Source organism: Heterodontus francisci, chromosome 26 (genome assembly GCF_036365525.1).
Source record: "Heterodontus francisci isolate sHetFra1 chromosome 26, sHetFra1.hap1, whole genome shotgun sequence".
Taxonomy (NCBI): domain Eukaryota; kingdom Metazoa; phylum Chordata; class Chondrichthyes; order Heterodontiformes; family Heterodontidae; genus Heterodontus; species Heterodontus francisci.
In genome coordinates, this window is record NC_090396.1 from 71,339,347 (window position 1) to 71,360,535 (window position 21,189).

The 21,189-nt window shown below is 43.6% G+C and overlaps 1 protein-coding gene across 1 annotated transcript in view; it reads right to left on the reverse strand.

Annotated features, from left to right (window-relative positions):
* Positions 1–21,189, reverse strand: part of LOC137384455 (ATPase family AAA domain-containing protein 5-like) — a 75,051-nt gene that overhangs the window by 41,909 nt on the left and 11,953 nt on the right. Inside the window, exons 6-12 of the mRNA XM_068058545.1 lie at positions 17,942–18,086; positions 14,330–14,417; positions 9,073–9,254; positions 6,795–6,952; positions 4,566–4,716; positions 3,407–3,835; positions 409–505 (exon numbers count right to left, since the gene is read on the reverse strand). Of these exons, the coding sequence (XP_067914646.1) occupies positions 409–505; positions 3,407–3,835; positions 4,566–4,716; positions 6,795–6,952; positions 9,073–9,254; positions 14,330–14,417; positions 17,942–18,086 (1,250 nt within the window). The remainder of the gene's footprint in view (positions 1–408; positions 506–3,406; positions 3,836–4,565; positions 4,717–6,794; positions 6,953–9,072; positions 9,255–14,329; positions 14,418–17,941; positions 18,087–21,189) is intronic.

Sequence of the window (21,189 nt, forward strand, 5' to 3'; positions counted from 1 at the left end):
ACGAGAAATGGGAATGTACCATATAACTGTTGATTTCAATAATTTGACTGGTTTTCCAAATGCCCATAATCACAAAGCTTTTGAAGTCCAACCTGGTCCGGTCAGTACTGCTGCACGGCATAGACCAATAGAGCACAGCTGATGGGATCAGCACCAATTTTCAGCCCTCTTTGCTAAATCTAGCACCCCCATGCTATCAAGCAGGTCAATCTGAACCATTACTGGGTACTGAAAGCATTCTATCCCCAATGCCATCATTCCACAATTAGTTTTCTGCATCATGCCAATCTGATGACCTATTCCAGTTAGTATTTTCTGAGGAAGGCCTTGGATCTTCTATTTTATGGTAAATGAGGGAAGTCATTTTCAGGCTGCCCAGTAAATAGCCATCACTTGCAAGGACATTACCTGCGTAATTTCCTAACAGCACTAAGATTTCCCACAAGTTCATTGGAATGCTGTGGCTGATATTTCTCTGTCCATAGAAGATCTTCTTTGACTGGGTCTGAAAAGGAAAGTTCAATTAGTATTTCAAATAAAAGGGGAAAAAAACCCACCAAAACTATTCAATAATGGGCAAAATAGTGCTGGAATTAGAAATGGCAGAGATATTACTAGCAGGAGAACAGAAGGGACAAAGATGGATCACCATTGACGGATGAGTCTATGCTCAGGAACCTCTCCATATGACAGATGCCAGGTAGAAAATACTATTGAGAACCAAACTGAATATCGAAGGTCCAGAGCGGAAGTGAAAAAGCAAACAAGAGAAGCAAAGAGAGAGTATGAAGAGACTGGAAGCTAGCATTAAAGGAAATCCCAAATTTTTCTCTAGTAAAAGAGTGGTAAAAGGAGGAATGGGGCCAATTAGGGGTCAGAAAGGGGATTTACACATGGAGGCAGAGGGCACCACTGAGGTATTAAATGAATACTTTGCATCTGTCTTCACCAAGGAAGAAGATGCAAACCAGGCAATGTTGAAAGAGGAGGCAAGTCAGACACTAGAGGGGCTTAAAATTGATAAAGAGGAAGTATTAGATAGACTGTCTGTACTTAAAGTGGAAAAAGCACCAGGACCAGATGAGATGTATCCGAGGATACTGAGGGAACTGAGGGTGGAAATAGCAGAAGCAATGGCCATAATTTTTCAGTCTACCTTAGACTCAGGCATGGTGCCAGAGGAATGGAGAATTGCAAACGTTATACCCTTGTTCAAAAAAGGGTGTAAGGATAAGCCCAGCAACTATAGGCCAATCAATTTAACTTCGGTGGTGGGAAAACTTCTAGAAAAAAATAATTCGGGACAAAATTAATAGTCACATGGATAAATGCGAGTTAATTAAAGAAAGCCAGCTTGGAATTCCTAAGGGAAAAATCATGTTTAACTAACTTGCTGGAGTTTTTTGAGGAGGTAACAGAGAGGGTTGATGGGGACAATGCTGTTGATGTGCTGTACATGGACTTTCAAAAGGTGTTTGATACAGTGCCACACAACAGACTTGTGAGCAAACTTGTAGCTCATGGAATAAAAGGGGTGGTAGCAACATGGATACGAAATTGGCTGAGTGACAGGGAACAAAGTAGTGGTTAATGGATGTTTTTCGGACTGGAGGGAGTGTGTAGTGGAGTTCCCCGGGGATGTGTTGGGAACCTTGCTTTTCCTAGACCTAGGTGTACAGGGCACAATTTCAAAGCTTGCAGATGATACGAAACTTGGGAGCACTGTCAGGAGGATAGTGCAGAACTTCAAAAGGACATAGACAAGTTGGTGGAATGGACAGACAGGTGGCAGATGAAGTTCAATGCAGAGAAATTTTGGGAGGAAGAACATGGAGAGACAGTAGAAAATAAAGGGTACAATTCTGAAGGGGGTGAGGGAGCAGAGGGACCTGAGTGTATATGTGTATAAGTCATTGAAGGTGGCAGGACAGGTTGAGAGCGCAGTTAATAAAGCAGACAGTATACTGGGCTTTATTAATAGGGGCATAGAGTACAAGAGCAAGGAAGTTATGTTGAATTTGTATAAGACACTAATTCAGCCTCAGCTGGAGTATTGAGTCCAGTTCTGGGCACGGCACTTTAGGAAAGACGTGAGGGCATTGGAGACAGTACAGAAAAGATTCACGAGGATGATTCCAGGGATGAGGAATTTCAGTTATGAAGATAGATTGGAGAAGTTAGGACTGTTTTCCTTGGAGGAGAAGGCTGAGAGGTGATTTGATAGAGGTATTCAAAATCATGAGGGGTCTGGACAGAGTAGATAGAGAATAACTGTTCCCACTCGTGAAAGGATTGAGAACGAGAGGCACAGATTTAAAGTATTTGGTAAGAGAAGCAAAAGTGACATGAAGAAAAACTTTTTCACGCAGCAAGTGGTTAAGGTCTGGAATGTGCTGCCTGAGAACGTGGTGAAGGCAGGTTCAATTGAAGCATTCAAAAGGGAATTAGACAGTTATATGAAAAGGAAGAATGTGCAGGGTTATGGGGAGAAGGCGGGGGAATTGCTCTTTCAGAGAGCCAGTGCAGACACAATGAGCCGAATGGCCTCCTTCTGCTCTGCAACAATTCTGTGATCCGGTACACCTTTTTGCCTCCCTCTCCTCCTTTAATTGCTCCTTCACACCTCTCTCTGAACAAGCAATTGGTCACCTGTCCTAATGTCTCCATCTTTGGCTCGGTGTCAATTTTTGACCGATGATGTTATGACACACTTTGGAGTCTTTTACTGTGTTAAAGTCACTATATAAATGCAAGTTGCTGTGGTCATGTAACATGTCCTGAGTGAGGTTCTCACATACAGTGAGCTTGTGATTCCAGCTGCAAGTGCTGAACAGAAAGAAAACTGGAAAGCCAAGTCAACCTCATCACTTTCTTATATCTCCTAGCAACCAATTGAAGAGCAGGAAAGACAGAAGCCTGGGTACAAGCTCTCTGCCTCTTCAGTCAGGGAGTCTAACATATTTGCACAAAATAATACAATACCCATGGATGGCTCATTGGGCAATGCACACGGGTCCAAGTTTCTTGTTTAAGAGAATTACAGATTGGGACAATACTACAGAGTTACCACAAATTAGTACTTAGTGAATTATCATGCAAACATTAAATATATATTTTGCTCAGCCAACCCTTTTCAGAATTCAGCTTTAAAATTCTAATTAAGGCAATTAGTCCTTCTCAGCCCAGTTGCCAACAGGCTTTGTTTTATTTTTGTTCAGCAACGGTTATCAAAGGATATGGAGCTAAGGCGGGTGACCGGATTTGAGGAACAGATCAGCCATGATCTAATGGAATGGCGGTGCAAGCTCAAGGGACTGAATGGCCTCACTCCTGTTCCTATTTAGATGCCAAATAAGTAGATTTGATGAAATATCAAAGGACTACTTAGTAATGAAAATGAAACTACCATTGGAAGCAGCAGCTTCCTCCCTCTTTGGCTGGTCAGTTAATTCAGAAACCCGCGACTCAGCAGGCGCATTCTGCATTTCTGCTGCTCCGGTTTCACATTCCAATTCCTGCTGCTTTTTCTTAACAGATCGACTGAGGCGATTTTTGGAAGGAGCCATGCAATTCTGGTTTTGGATGCCTCTTCTGTTCCTTTTGGCACGCTTCTCAGACAGTGCAGACATCTCTTGAGTGTATTCTTCCCCATCGATGATAATAACGGAGTCCTTGTCACTGTCAAGCGTTTTCCTCCTTTTTTGTTTCTGTTCTTCTCTCTCCTTCTTTCTCTTCCTTTTGCCCAAGGATTGTTGTGGACTGCTACACAGAGATAACCCCTGTTGGGGCTCTGTATCAAGCTCTATTACAGAACTATCCGATTTATCAGAGGATCCTACAAGTTAAAAGAAAAACAAACACAGTAAATTGACTGAGGTGTACTGCTGTGACAAAGTACAGAGAATGGACGGACAGCAAGATCTTCTGTAATTCACCTTATGTTTTGAAATTAAACCCACTAAAATAACTTGGGTAATTGATTAGGAAGAGGTCACTGGCTAAAGTCATTGATAAGTGAACTGGTGGCAATTTTGTGCACTGTTGCCTTTTCCTGAACCCGTTTATGGTTCAATTTTATGTTGAGCATAAGGTGAAGCATTCTTTGTTGTTCTGTTACATTGAGCAGAGTAACAAAGTTTCTAAATCAGTGTAAACAGACAGCTTATTTTTACCATTGGCCATTTAGCAGTTTTACAATAAATAAATTATCTGCTGGCTTGCAGCCCAAGCTTGAGTCTAAGAGTGTATATTCAATATGTCTGCTGCAGACAAGGTATATCATTTGGCAGGTCGTGGAATGACCCAGTAAACCAGAGCATGGTGGCAAGGGATCTCTGTTCAACCCAAGTCTTGCTGTTGTTTGCTTAGATATTGATTAGGCAAAGGCACACTCTTTCTGTAGTATACTTAGTGTTCATTTAGCATAGTCATTGGTGACACTGAACCCAAGAAGGATATCTGGCGTTAAAATCCCCGAAAAATGCAACTGCACCTTGTTCTTCCTTGTTAATTGAATTTAAACATAGGCATGGACAAACACCATCAAAACATCTGGTATCACTGACCTGTTTTGAGAGTCTCTGCAAGGTGCTCATTTCGTTTCTGAAGTATTGGTTTGAAAAGTTTCTGTACAGGAAACTCTGGATTGGCTGACCTGATCTCTTCAAGCAAGCACTTCTGGATGTCCTGTGAGAATTCTGTCCTCCAGTTCGATAACTACAGCGTAAAATTACAAACTTTAAATCCATCTGATCTCTCAGACAATGAAAGGCAAATTTTCAGAAGAGGCAATTTCCCACAAATTCTATGTACACTCTCTTCCTAATAAACAGCTCCAGAAACAAATTCAGTCCTGTCACTTGGACTTCAGTGAAGCTTAGTAGTAGATGCGAAACTTCCTCGTAGGTCGACTGCAAGGTTCCATTCTTAATATGGTTTAGTAAAGTGCAACAGTGGATGTGAAATTTTAATTGTATCCCCAGGAACAGTGGAAAAAAAATCCAGCCATAGCAGTACATCTTTTGTTTTTCCAAATTTGGGTTATATCTGGAGAGGGTATTCTGAGCTATACAGCATGAACATAAGAACTAGGAGCAGGAGTAGACCGTATGGCCCATTGAGCCTGCTCCACCATTCAATATTATGGTTGACCTTGGGCTTCAATACTTTCCCTCTCGCTCCCCATATATCTGGATTCCCTGAGAGACCAAAAATTTATCTCAGCCTTAAATGTATTCAACGACAGAGCATCCCACAACCCTCTGGGGTAGAGAATTCCAAAGATTCACAACCCCTTGAGTGAAGAAATTTCTCACCATCTCAGTCCTAAAAGATCGGTCCCTTATCCTGAAACTGTGTCCTCTTGTTCTAGATTTCCCCAGCCTGGGGAAACAACGTCTCAGTATCTACCCTGTCAAGCCCCTTCACAAATGTTGAATGCTTCAATGAGAGCACCTCACATTCTTCTGAACTCCAGATAACACAGACCCAATTTACTTTGCCTCTCATAATAGGACAACCCTCTTATTCCAGGGACCAATCTAGTGAGCCTTCGCTGTACTGCCTCCAATGCAAGTATATCCTTCCTTAAGGTGAATTACTGGTGGTAGATGCAACAAGGTGATGAATTGAGGATCAGTAATGAGACAAAGTGTATTGGTTTTATTTGCTTTCTCATGATGTGCTGGTGACAACACTGAAATAGGTTTTCCAAATGTTCAAATTTTTACAAAAAAGTCACTGTCATGATCTTAATGGTAGCACTAAACTATTGCCATTGTGCTCAAACTGACAGAGCTATAAGGAGGTAGCTTTAGTTAGATGGAACAGCAGTTCATGCATGCACTTGCATTTGTATGTCTCAAACAAATATTAATTACACATTACTCAGTACAAACTATCAGCATCAAACTTTTCCTCCTAATTCATTACTGCTCTGCAATCTCAAACTGCAGTCCGGATTGGAAGAAAGAACTTTGATTTATACAGCGTCTTTCAAAACCTCAATGTCCCAAATGCTTCAGCCAGCTACATACTTTTAAAGCATTGTCACCAGGCTAACAGAGGAAAACACTGCAGCCAATTTGGCATCACAGAGCTGCTGAGTTTGCTGCAATCGTTTTTGATTTCCAACTTTTTTTTTCAAACAAGGAAGGAAATAATTTGCGTTCACAATGAACTTTCAAATCCTCAGAGCATCACACAGCCAATGTAGTTATTGTTGTAAAGTAGGAACTGCAGTGGCCAATTTGTGCACAGCAAGCTCCCACACACAGCAATGAGATAAATGTTCAAAGAATCGAATTGGTTTTTGGTGATGTTGATTGAGGGGTAAATATTTCCCGGGACACCAGGAGAACTCCTCTGCTCTTCTTTGAATAGTTCTGTTTTTTACGTCCTGCTGAGAGGGCAGATGGGGCCTCTGTTTGACTTCTCATCTGAAAGACGGCAACTCCCGATTGTGCAGCACTCTCTCAGCTCTGCATTGAAGTGTCAGTTGAGATTATGTGTTCAGGTCCTGGAACGTGGCTTGAACCATGACTGTCTGACTCAGAGGTGAGTGCTACCACTGAGCCAAGGTTAACACTTAAAGACAGGGAACCTACGCCCGGGCCTCTGCTACTGTTGTTCTGAACCAGCGTGGTCTGCTGGCTCACCGTCCAATCATTTCTCCATCCCTGTGGGAAAGAATTTGGCCTCCACAGTGACATGTAAGCACGACCTCAACTGAACTCTGCAGCAATTAAACATCAATTCAATAAATTAAAATTAGGAAGGCACCAAATGACACTTACCCCAGTCCAAGATGCAACGGTAGTGGTTGTGTATTTCACTTCAGAGAAATCTCCAAGGGCAAGGGAGACTTTCAGAATTCCTTCTATTCCTTCACTCACATTCCGGAGGTGATTTAGAATAGCAGAGCTGGGCCAAGCCAGGTCCCACAGCAATGAAACTAGACCAATAAAAACAAAACCATGTTCATTTGTAACAGTTAACGGGAATTAATTTATGAAATGGCGATGTGATCTCATGATGTGCTAAAGCACTGCAATAGAGGGCAAGCATGTTGGGAGAATGACCAAAAGGACTCGAGATAGATTATACTACAGGCATGTTATAGCACGAGTAAAACTTTCCATTTGTTCAGTTCTCCTATCTCCACATCAACCAACTAAGTACATTGATCCAAGTCAGTGCATGACAAAAAAAAAAACAGCAACACAAATGTGTTCTGATGAAAGGTCACAGATCTGAAATGTTAACTCTGCTTCTCTCTCCACAGATGCTGCTTGACCTGCTGAGTATTTCCAGCACTTTCTGTTTTTATTACAAATGTGTCTTTGTCCATTTGCCCTACTGGGCAACTTTCAGTATGTGTAGAAATGATGTAGAAGGAGATTTGATCCTCTTGAAAGCTACTAGGGAATTTCCTGAGATGCTGTTCATAGCAAGTTGAAGGACGTTCTCACATTTCTGGATACTTTGACCATTTTTCCACAGTGAGGATTTATTTTTAAAATGTGCTAAGTTGAAGCATGCGTTGAGGTTTGGCTTCTCAGGACAGCCCCATGCTGGGATGCAAATCAGAAGCAAGAAGAAGCATTTAGGCTAAATAGCAAGGGGAGTCTGTTAAAAGTCCTCTCCAGCATACAGTCACACAGTAGGTATTCGAATGCCTCATCCTTTTGTCTTTAGTATATGGCTATTTTAAGATGGACCTCCATCCAGGCAGATTGGACTGGCAGGTCTACTGGTTAGTCTATGGTCCCAAAAGGGCCACCAGCTGAATCACAGCTTCTTTTCCAGGGAGCATTTTGAAATGCAAGACTGAAATGGTGGTCAGCCTTTTGTTAAAGGAAAAACAGAGTGTTTACGAACATACAAGATTGACAGGCAGGAAAGGACCAGCTGGTCCATCAAGCCTGCCCCACATCATGATGGCAGGACCATCTAATTAGGTAAAGGATAGACTGTTGGATGATTATCTAAAGATGCTCTTGTTTAAGTTAAGCAAGACATAGTAAGGATAGTAATATAGGAACAGGAGTAGGCAGTTTATCCCGTCAAGCATATTCCACTACCATTCAGCAAGATCACGGTTGATCTGTATCTTAACTCCATCCACCTGCCTTAGCTCCATATGCTTTTATGCCCTTGGCTAGCAAAAATCTGTAATAGTGCTGCAGCATCTATATTCTGCATTTTAATGCAAATACAAGTTATGCCCATTGACCTGAATCATAACTCATTCTCTGTACGTTTCACCTGACTGTGCAATAAAGCAGCTTAGGATTCAAGACAAATGTCACTTCTGCTATTGTTAACTCAAAGCACCTTCAGAGAGATTGATGAGTTTCACATATGAAAGACAAGACTATCTGACCCAGATCACAAGGGAAAGCTATTGCGACATCAGAGTTATGTTATTGTACAACTTGTATTTACATAGCAACTCAAAACGTAGAAAAGCGTCCCAAGGTGCTTCACAGAGGCATAATGAGACAAAAATGGACTCAATGATATTTGGTCGGGTTCCCAATAGCTTAGCCAATTAGGTGGGATTTAAAAGGAGAGGGAGGCGGAGAATTTGAGAGAGGGAACTCCAGACTGTTGGGGTCTAAGTGGCTGAAGGCACAATCAAACAATGGTAGGGTGAAGGGAGGGAGGCAATATCAGGGGCCAAAGTTGGAAGAACAAAGAATTCCGGGGAACTGTAGAAGGTTAGAGAGATAGCGACGGGTGAAGCCACAAAAGAACTTAAATAGAAGAGTGAGAATCTTAAATTGGCTGAATGTTTTTGTCTCAGAAGGTTGTCTGGCTTTGGCAGAGAAGGTCAATTAATGCTGTATGTCCGCTGCAGCATATGGTGATGGGATAGGCTTTGATTGGCAAGCTGCTCTTTTCCTGTCCCTTCTCATTTGTTCAGAATTTTGCATAACTCAGAATGATGTTCTTTTTAAGATACATTCTATTTATACCGTATATTTTGAAATTAGAAAACACCATCTCCCAACTCTGTTTTATAAACATACTGTCAAATAACACTACTGTTGCCAAACTGATAAACCTCACCTTGACTTTTTTGCTGGACGTGAACGACGGTTTGGAAAGCAGCGCCTGCAGCAGAGTAGACCTCCATCGCTGCTGCGGTCTTTGCTATGTGTTTTTTCAACATATCTGGTAACCCACTCATGAGAAACTGACGCTTTGCTCTGAATTGTTCATTGTCCTGAGAGTTTTCTGAGCCATTGCAACTTTGAAAAATAAACAATTGTATTATATTTTTTGACCAATATAAACAGCATTCCTTCCAGCCAGCAAAGACTTTGTTCCGTGTTGGTCTGTCTCACGATTACAACACACAAGATCTTGGTAGAGTATAGGGGTTGGGCAGCCACTAAGAAGGTGCCTTCAACATTCTGCTAAACAACTTCTCAAGTAGAAAAAAAAAACAATGGCTGTTGGTATTTATGTAAGGATGATAGTACTCTGCACAGAGGAACAGATTCCGTTGGTCTAGTAGGTAGGATTCAGTGCTCTCACCATTGCAGCCTGGGTTCAATTCCCTGTCAGGGAATACAAGAACACACGAAATAGGAGCAGGAGTAGGCCATTCAGCCCCTCGAGCCTGCCCCGCCATTCAATAAGATCATGGCTGATCTGTCCCAGGCCTCAACTCCTCTTTCGGGCCTGCTCCGCATAACCCGCGACTCTCCAAGATTTCAAAAATCTATCTACCTCCTCCTTAAATACAATTAGTGACCTAGCCTCCACAACACTGAGGTAGAGAATTCCAGAGATTCACCACCCTGAGAGAAGAAATTCCTTCGCACCTCAGTTTTAAATGTGTGACCCCTTATTCTGTTACCAAGTCCCCTAGTTCAAGATTCCCCCACCAGTGGAAACATATTCTCAACATCTACCCTGTCAAGCCCCTTTAGAATCTTATATGTTTCAATAAGATCACCTCTCATTCTTCTAAACTCCAAAGAATAAAGGCCTAACCTGTTTAGCCGTTCTTGATAAGACAACCCCTTCATTCCAGGAATCAGCCTAGTGAACCTTTTTTGAACTGCCTCCAATGCCAATATATCCTTCCTTAAATACAGGGACCAAAACTGTACACAGTACTCCAGGTGTGGTCTCACCAACACCCTGTACAGTTGTAATAAGACTTCCCTATTTTTCAACTCTAACCCCCTAGCAATAAAGGCCAAAATTCCATTTGCCTTCCCAATTACCGGTTGCACCTGCATGCTGACGTTTTGTGTTTCCAGTACAAGAACACCCAGATCCCTCTGTACTGCAGTATTTTGTAGCCTTTCTCCATCTAAATAATAATCTGTCCTATCAAAGTGGATGACCTCACACTTTCCCACATTGAACACCATCTGCCAAGTTGTTGCCCGCTCACTTAGCCTATCTATATCTCTTTGCAGATGCTTTGTGTCCTCATCACAACATGCCTTACCACATATTTTTGTATTGCCAGAAAATTTGGATATTCTACACTCTGTCCCTTCCTCCAGGTCATTAATATAGATAGTAAATAGTTGAGGCCCTAGGACCGATCCTTGTGGCACCCCACTAGTTACGGCTTTCCAACCTGAAAAAGACCCATTGATCCGGACTCTCTGCCTTCTGTGTGTTAGTCAATCCTCAATCCATGCCAACACATTACCCCCAATACCCTGAGCTCCTATTTTGTGTAATAACCTTTTATGTGGCACCTTATCGAACACCTTCTGAAAATCCAAATACACTACATCTACCGGTTCCCCTTTATCTACTCTGCTTGTTATATCCTCAAAGAACTCTAACAAATTTGTCAAACATGATTTCCCTTTCATAAAACCATGTTGGCTCTGTTTGATTGCATTATGTTTTTCTAAATGTCCTGTTATTTCTTCCTTAATAATGGACTCTAGCATTTTCCCAATGACAGCTGTTAAGCTAACTGGCTTATAGTTTCCTGCATTCTGTCTCCCTCCTTTCTTGAATAGGGGTCACATTAGTGGTTTTCCAATCCGCTGGTACCTACCGGAATCCAGTGAGTTTTGGTATATTATAACCAATGCCTCTACTATCTCTGCAGCCACTTCTTTTATAACCCTTGTATGCAGGCCATCAGGTCCTGGTGACTTGTCTGTCTTCAGTCCCATCAGTTTGTCCTGCACCTTTTCCCTCGTGATAGAGATTGTTACAAGTTCCTCCCTCCCATTTACACCTTGCTCATCTATTATTGCTGGGATGTTTATCGTGTCCTCCACCGTGAAGACCGATACAAAATATTGGTTTCAATTATCTGCCATTTCCCTGTTACTAATTCCCCAGTCTCATCCTCTAAGGGTCCCACACTTACTTTAGCTACTCTCTTCCTTTTTATATACCCGTAGAAGCTCTTACTGTTTGCATGTTCTGGAGACACGAGTTTAAATCCCCTTGCCTGGGTGAGTGCAGTTCTACCAATACTCAAGAAACTCGACACCATCCAGGACAACGTAGCCCGCTTGATCGGCACCCTACTCATCAACTTAAATATTCACTCCCTCCACCACCGGCACATGGTGGCAGCAGTGTGTACCATCAATAAGATGCACTGCCGCAACTTGCCAAGCCTCCTTCGACAGCCCCTTCCAAACTTGCAATCTCTACCACCTAGAAGGATAATGGCAGCAGATGCATGGGAACACCACCACCTGCAAGTTCCCCTCCAAGCCATACACCATCCTGATTTGGAATTATATCACCATTCATTCAATGTCACTGATTCAAAACCCTGGAATTCCCTTCCTAAGAGCACTGTGGGTGTACCTATACCACATAGACTGCAGCGGTTCAAGAAGGTGGTTCACCACCATCTTCTCAAGGGCAATTAAGGATGGGCAACAAATGCTGGCCTTGCTAGCGTGTTCACATCCCATGAACGCATTGGTACAGGAGTAGGCCATTCAACATACTGAGCTTATTTCACAATTTAATTAGATTAATAGCTCAACTCCACCTACCAGCATTGGTTCAGTAATCCTTATACTCTTTCCTAACAAAAATCTAGCAATCTCAGTTTGTAAATTTTTAACTGATCCAGGCCTTTTTTGAGGGTGTGTTTTCCAGATTTCCACTACCCTTTGTGTGAAGTGCTTCCTGATATCATCCCTGAATGACCTAATTCTAATTTTAAGGTTCTGGACTGCTCCCCACCACCCCGACCAGAGGAAATAGTTTCTCTCTCTCTCTACCTTATCTAATCCTTTAACCGTCTTAAACACCCTAATTAGATTATCCCTTAATCTTCTATGTTAAAGGGAATACAAGCCTAGTCCATGCAACCCGTCCTCATCATTTAACTCTTTTAGCCCCTGCAGATAAAGAGAGAACTGCCAGGCTTGGTTGTTGATTTGAAGCCATTTTTAGCTATATAAAAAAAAATCTAATTATCCAGTAATAGAAATTAATAAATTTTAATAAAGTACCAGAAGAGGCTTTTTATGCTTAATTTCAATTTAAATTAACATAATTTGAATTTAACAGCTTCAAAGAGATGTAAGCCTGTACACTGATCTCCAGAAGGAACTCTAAATAATAGAACACAAGGACTGAGCCAGAGAACTGTTCCCATATTAAAGGAATTTAGCCTCGAGAAATCCATAATCCATCTATATTGAAGACGTGGTTTGCAGTTTTAAATTTTACCAAAGTGCACATTGGCAATCTGAGGAATTGCCCCACAATTCCAACCCAATCTACTTCAACAAATATCCACCATTGATAATCAGCAAAAATGAAAACTGATGTAGACAAATCAGTTTAAACTTTAGGAGCCTGTACTCTATTACTCTCCTATATTACTGTGCCACAAAGACTACAGAACCTCTTTTCCATACTGCCCCTTCCAAGTTCTGGTTTATTTTCTAGGCCATGTACCTGTAGGAAAGTAGAGACCACTGCGATGCAGGCAGGCCACCAGATCATATGCACAAGAGTGTGGTGCAGCATTCACATCCATATTAACACCGGGAAGCACTCAGTACCTACCTACACCAGCAGTTTAGCAGAGTTGGGAGAAACTTGACAGAGTAAGGGATTGAACTAACACCAAGTTAGCTCGTCAGCCTGAAACCTTGGAATAAATTCAACTGGTGGTCAAGTTTGAGATTTGGAGATACTTGCTTCATTTCCTTTATAAATAGTCCCCTGTCCAATTTAAATCTTGGCCAAGGGAGCAAGCAGACTGTGCACTCAGTGCTGAGAGCAGACAATAGCAGCCCAAGGTGACCACCCAACTGAAATTGCAAACTTAGTGCAACTTCCAAGGCAGAGGAGTATTAAAATGTTCTGAAGGAAAAACAAGTCCCTTTTTATTCTTTCACAGGACATGGGTGGTGTTGGCTGGGTCAGCATTTATTGCCCACCCCAATTGCTCTTAAGGTGGTGGTGCTGAGCCACCTTCTTGAACCACTGCAGTCGCTGTGGTGTAGGTACACCCACAGTGCTGTTAGGGAGTTCCAGGATTTTGATTCAGTGACAGTGAAAGAACAGCAATATAATTCCAAGTCAGGATGGCATGTGACGTGGAAGTGAACTTACAGGTGGTGATGTTCCCATGCATCTGCTGCCCTTGTTCTTCTAAATAGTAGAGATCGCAAGTTTGGAAGGGGCTGTCGCAGGAGCCTTGGCGAGTTGCTGCAGTACATCTTGTAGATAGTACACACTGCTGCCACTGTGCGTCGGTGGTGGAGGAATTAAATGTTGAATGTGGTGAATGGGGTGCTGAGATACAGCGTCAGACAGAATATTCCTTTATACTAAAAAGGTGGCCTTGGAGAGGGTGCAAAGGAGATTTACCAGAATGGTACTAGGGATGAGGGACTTCAGTTATGTGGAGACCAGAGAAGCTGGAACAGTTCTCCTCAGAACAGAGAAGCTTAAGAGGCAATTTAATCAAGGTGTTCAGAATTTCAGTGGGATTTTGAGAGAGTAGATAGGGAAAGCGTTCCTACTGGCAGGAACGACAGTAACTAGAGGACACAGACTTAAGAAACTTGGCAAAAGAGTCAGAGGTGTATTTTTTTTCATTTTAACACAGCTGGTTATGATGTAGAATGCATTGCCTGAAAGGGTAGTGCAAGCAGATTCAATAGTAACTTGCAAAAGGAATTGCATAAATACTTGAAGGAAACATTTACAGGATTAAGGGGAAAGAGCAGGCAAGTGGGACTAATTAGATAGCTCTTCCAGAGGTAGGGCACAGGCACGATGAGCTGACTGTCCTCTTTTTGTGCTCTACGATTCCAGAAAAGGACACATATACAGCTAATAATCTACTCACCTGTTCTCATCAACAATTGCAATGGGTCCTGATGGTACAGCTTTGACTGTTTTTTTACCACAAAATATGGAAGCAACCTTGAGATCAGCTAGAGCAAGACAAACATTAAAATTAAAACCAGTTTCCTAAATATTGAAAGCAACCACATGCATTTAGAAAACAATCATTGCAGAATGACTTGCACATACAGTTAATGGCATCCATTTCTCAAGGGCAATTAGGAAGGGGCAATAAATGCTGGCCTTGCCAGCGACACTCTCATCCCATGAACGAATAAAAACAGAACTTGTTCTACCAATAGCTAAACAGCTGCATTAAAAGGACTTTCACTCACACAGGGAAAGCAGAAACAGGGCAGAACAGGAGAGGTTGATGGCAGCAAGATAAAAAGCCAAACTGCAAAGAAGAAAAATGTAAGGCAGGATGGATGGGAGATTACAGCAGGGGCAGATGTAAACCTTGCATAAATTTCCAAACAGCAGTTATTTGAAGACTATAAATTCAATCTTCAGGGCCACTGTAGCATAATTCTTTTTTAAAAACTAACTATGGCAGTTTTAAAGCTTTTGTGGTAAACAAAGTACAGCAGAATTACGCCCACAAAGGCCATTCTCAGTTTGCAGGTTAAAATAAACTGGGATTTATTTCAAAAAAAGGTCATGAAGTGTCCAGTCTAATGTTAGCAGGAAATAAACAATGTCTAGGAGTGTGCTACAAGAAAATAACATACTTGAAAGCCTTGGATGTCATAAAGGACCTGAGCAAGCTTTGTATGATTATTCTAAACCCTAACAGAATGTGTTTGCACTCCTACACATCATTTCCTACTAAAACAAACTCTACACAGTAAAATCACTCTTCAGCACAAGTCTGTTTACTTCATGTAAAGTGTGCCAATGTACTTATGTAAGCAATATTAGATTCTCAGATGGGTTGTCACTTCCAAACGACTATTCCAATGCTCTCTTGGCCTATCAACTTCAGCTCATTCAAATCTCTACTGTCTGTACTCTATTTTCCACTATGCTCACCTATCACCTCCCTGAGCTACACTGATTCCTGGTCCCCCAATGCCACAGATTAAAACCCCTTCATGGTACTACTTCTCACCATTTCTACCCTCCTTCAGTACTACAGCACCTTCCCCCTACACTAACCCTCTGTTCCTCTGTCTCTGGCCTGTTAATAGGACCTCCACCTCCCTTCACCCCATCATTGGGAGCCATACTTTCAACCACCTACACTCCATCCTCCCTATCCTGCTTTAAACCATGCTTAAAAGCTACCTCTGAACAAGCTTTGGCTCACCTCTCCTAATATTTCATAGAATTTACAGCACAGGAACAGGCCATTCAACTCAACTGGTCCATGCCAGTGTTTATGTTCAATACAAGCCTCCTCCCACGCTGCTTTATCTAAAACTATCAGCATATCCTTACACTCCTTTCTCCATGTATTTGTCCAGCTTCCCTTAAATGCATAGGAACATGATTAGGCCATTTAGCCCCTCAAGTATGTTCCGTCTTTCAATGAGATCATGGCTAATCTGCAACCCAACTCCACATATTCCCCATATCCCTCAATACCTTTAGTTAACAAATGGGTCTGTACTATTCGCCTCAACTACTCCACGTGGTAGTACATTCCACATTCTAACCACTTTCTGGGTTAAGACGTTTTTCCTGAATTCTTTGTTGGATCTATTAGTGACTATCGCATATTTATGACCCCTAGTTTTGGACTCACCTACAAGTGGAAACATTTTCTCTACTGAACAAAATCAATAGCCACATGGATAAAAGAGAGTTAATTAAGGAAAGCCAGCAAGGATTTCTTTAGCGAGTTTTTTTGAGGAGGTAACAGAGAGGGTTGATGAGGGCAATGCTGTTGATGTGCTGTACTTACTTGATGGACTTTCAAAAGGTATTTGATACAGTGCCACACAACAGACTTGTGAGCAAACTTGTAGTTCATAGAATAAAAGGGACGGTAGAAACATGGATATGAAATTGGCTGAGTGACAGGAAACAAAGAATAGTGGTTAATGGATGTTTTTCAGGCTGGAGGAAGGTTTGTAGTGGAGTTACCCAGGTATCAGTGTTGGGACCCTTGCTTTTCCTGATATACATTAATGACCTAGACCTTGGTGTACAGGGCACAATTTCAAAGTTTGCAGATGATACAAAACTTGGAAGCATTGTGAACTGTCAGGAGGATAGTGTAGAACTTCAAAAGGACAGACAAGTTGGTGGAATGGGCAGATAGGTGGCAGATGAAGTTCAATGCAGAGAAATGTGATGTCTGGACAGAGTAGATAGAAACTGTTCTCTATCATTTCATGAGTGGGAAAGAGAGGGCACAGATTTAAAGTATTTGGTAAAAGAAGCAAAAGTGACATGAGGAAAAACCTTCTTACGCAGTGAGTGGTTAAGGTCTCGGAGGCACTGCCTGAGAACATGGTGGAGGCAGGTTCAATTGAAGCATTCAAAAGGGAATTAGACAGTTATAGGAAAAGGAAGAATGTGCAGGGTTATGGGGAGAAGGCAAGGGGGATTGGGATTGAGTGAACTGTTCTTTCAGAGAGCCAGTGTGGACACAATGGGCTGAATGGCCTCCTTCTGCATTGCAACGATTCTGTGATTATGTGAACCTCTTCACAATTTTAAAGACCTCTATTGGCCTGGTCTTTCCTAGAGAAAAGAGCCACAGCCAGTTCAATCTTTTCTGATGGATATAACTGTTCAGTTCTGGTTTCATCCTTGTAAATGTTTTTTGCAATTTCTCCAGCGCTTCTATATCCTTTGCATTATATGGAGAACAGAACAGCGTACAGTACAAAAACTGCGATCTAACTAAGATTGTATGCAACATAACATAACATTGCTGCTTTTCAATTCTATTCCTCCGGAACATCAATTTTGCATCTATTCTTTGATTACACTTTGGGGCGATTTCCTGTTATAGTTTTATTTAAATACAAGTTGCTGCTCAGATCAGAGAAAGACTCCTAGGGATCTTGCCAAAGAGTATATTTACTGACAGCCCTGGAAGACATTAATGGCATATTAATGCTGTCTGCTCAATTGCCAACTAATTATTGGCATTTAACTCTTGGCTCTCAGTGCTGACAATACACATCCTCAGAATTGATGCTGTGACCACTGATCCAAAAGACATGTACAAATGAGAATTTCTGTTCACGTTAAGTGTTGTTGTTGACAGTATTTCGAAAGTTGTGCATTTTGTGTCTCAAAATGCTAGTAAGTAATCTCAAAGCCGTTGCTTAAAACTGGGGGGGGGGGGGGGGGGAAAGAGAGGACAGAGAGATAGAGAGAGAGATAGAGAGAGAGAGATAGAGAGAAGAAAAAGTCACTGCAAGGGTCGACCCAGCAAACTCGTGCAACTCACTATACAGTATAATAATGAGAGATTCTACAGGCCAATTTCTCAGCCAGAGCAGATGAGGAACACAAGCAAGAAAATGGACTTTACAAAATTGTGCAAGGCTGCACCCTTCAGTAAAATACCAAACAAAGATCTACAGAGAAGTGAGTGATTTCACTAAACTACAATTTAATATTGGAAATGGTATTCGAGATAACATGTACCAACCCACTGCAATCTTGGTTGCTGATGTGCTACATGCATTCGTTCCCAACCTGTCACATAAATTCCTCAATTTCTTGGGTTTCATTTCATGTTGAAGTGTACAGACAGAATCGCTTTCTGGACTTGAACTCAATTTAATTGCCAAATCCTGTACAAAACAAAATGATATAAATTTTTAAAATATCCGTTATCAGGCTGCAGTAGCATTAAACAGATAGAGCCATCAGAAGTAACATCATTATTACAGGTACGATAGGCTGAATTTAGTGAGACCACTGCGGGTTCCAGCGATGGACCTGAAAACATGCGCCATTCCCACTAGTCACATGGGCGGCTGGTCCGCCGTGATCACGTGATGGGCAGCCACTTTGAATAATGGAGATGCGGGGCCCGTCCGATCACACGACAGGGGCGGGACGCTAGAAGCTAAATGTGGCGTCGGATGACTCTGGAGCAGGTGCTGGCACTATATTTAAAGCCCTGCCAGTCCTGCTTGCATTGCCGCCTTGGACTGATTTGCTGAGACCAGCATTGAAGTGACTCCTGGACCCCCCCCACCCCCAGAGACGGATCCTGCAGAATGGCAGAAACAGGACACAGGGTGGCCCCACGATTTAGCGATGCCTCCCTTGAGATTCTCCTCCAGACTGTAAGAAAAAGGTGGGAGGTCCTTTTCCCCAGCGATGGCAAGAACAGGTACACCCGTCTGACCAAGCAAGCCTGGATGGAGATACCTGGGGGTGGGGCCACTCCCCCAGAACCCGGTACAGTGCTACAAGAGAGTCAGCAACCTTCTTTGTTGTGTCAAGATAACTGCTCCATAACTCTCTCCTTTTTAGTGATTGTAAGCGGCTATGCAGGAGGAAGGGGGACATAGGGAAGGAGGCTCTGCAGCTGCACTGGCAGGAGGCGGGGGGAGGGGTTAGGCATCACCTCATCCTGATAGATTCATGGCTGCATCTCAGCTACAGACCACCTTCTTTCACACCTCACCCCCATTAACTCCCCTGAAAGTGGAAGAGAGCATGAGCTATATAGGAAACCCCAGTAGGGGACGAGGGGCTGTCACTAGCAGAACTGCCATGTTGATCTCACTGCAAAGTATGCAGGACAAGAGGGCCATAACAGGAGGGTGACAGCCCAGACTGGCTGAGGCATCCCAGATCTTCAGCCTCTCTCCACAGGTGAGCAGGGGGTACTGGAAATAGTGGGGACCCAGAGCGCCATTCCATATCTGACGGGGAGACCGGTTGCTACGCAAGAAAGTGGGGATTGTCTACTATTGACACATAGTTCACTTCTGGAGATCCACATCATGTATGCTTGACATGACGAGATCGGCACAGCCAAACCCACATGTTTGTGTTCTCTCCTGCAGATCGGTGTCTGCAGGAGAGAACCAGAAGGGGACAGCTGTCAACTTTTGAGGAGGAACCACAGTCAGAGGAAGCACCTTCCCATGACTCTGCTGCACCCTCCACCAGCACAGGTACTTTGACCTCAGTGGGTTCCCGTCTGGCTGTAAAATTAGGGTCTCAAACTGCTGAGAGCACCGCATATGCACCCAAGCAGCTGGCTGAGGCAGAGACAGCGGAGGTCTCTGCCAGCTGGAGTTGCAGAGAGAGGTGAGGCAATATATGGCAGAGATGCCAGTGGCAATGCACAGCCATAAGCAGGACGATGAAGGAGCCCATCCATGCCATGAGTCCTGCCATGTCTCAGGCATGTGAGCACATGGCTTCCTCCATAGAGAGGTTGGTGATCCTTATGGAGAGGCAGATTGCACAAATGAGTTCAGACCTGACACCACCACCTTGGCCATGAGCTTAACGCAGCAGCGGCAAGGCGAGAGAAGGATGAGGTGCCGTGAGTCTCCTCCAGCTCCTTGTCCTTCTCTGGTCAGCAGGGAGGTTCAAGTAAGCCTTGAAAAGGAGAAAGAGAGGCTGACGTCTAAGGCTGGGGACTCCCCTCAGGGCGCTCCAAGTGTAGACACTGGCTCCTTGACTAGCAAGCCCAGCTCCAGTAGCCATGACGCCCGAGTTGAGTCCTGCACCTGAGCAGGAAACCCTCAGGCAGTCAGAGGACGACTGCCAAAGTCATCACAACCCAATGGGCAGCCTGATCAGCAGCCAGCCTCCAGCCTAGCTGCCCATGCTGGGGTCACACCTTATAGAAGCTCAGCTGGGCGCTACACATGACAGACAAATAGAGAAGAGGCTACAGACTGCATGCATTGAGGATTGTCTTTGTTGTTTTTACTCTGAGTGGCCATCCTGGTGGCTAGAAGCGGATAAGTATGAGATTGCCTCTTGCCTCCTTGGCCTGTCCAGTCTGCCTGGCCTCTGGTGCAATGGCTTCAACATCCAGTGCTGCCTTCTCGTCTCCCTCCTTCACGTCCTGGTCAGTGGAGCAGTGTTGTTCAATCATGTCCTCATCACGCAAGGCCTCCGCCCTCTGCAGCGCTAGATTGTGCAGAGCCCAGCAGACCACAACGATACACAAAACCGTCACTGGTACATATTGCAGGGCTCCATCGGATCGTACTAGGCAACGGAATCTCATCTTCATCAGCCCAATGGCCTGTGAGACGGTCGCTCGGGAGGAGCTGTGGTTAGTGTTGTACCTCTCCTCCTCTGTATTGCGAGGGTTCTTCAAACATCAGTAGCCATGTCTTCAATGGGTAGACTTCATCCCCAAGAATCCATCCCTGAAGGTGAGCAGCGGGGAGGGGGGGGGGGGTCTGAAAAACTGTGGCACCTGGAACCGAAGTATGTAGGCACGTGGCTGCTTCCCGCGACGCAGGCACACAACTGCAGGAAACGCTTTCAGTGGTTGCAGACTAGTTGAACGTTGATGGAATGAAAGCCCTTCCTGTTGATGAAGGCCCCTGGTCGTCCATCAGAGCCTTGATGACCACATGCGGGCAATCTATCACACCTTGTACCTGGGGTAATCCAGCAATGGTCCTGAATCCAATGACACCCCCTCAGCCTGACTGTCAGGGTCGGTCTGGTAGCACACAGTCGCTGGCGTTCATGAACAGGGCACTGTCACCTCCTTGATGAAGTGGTGGGATACTGCCTGGGAGACCCCACACATGTCCCCTGTGGACCTTTGGAATGATCCAGAAGTGTAAAGGCTTAGTGCCACTGTGATCTTCAGGGCCACCAGCATAGGGTGACCACCAAATCCCATAGGTCGCCACTTGTCCTGCAGCAGGACGCACAAGTCGGTGATGGCTGCCCTGGAGA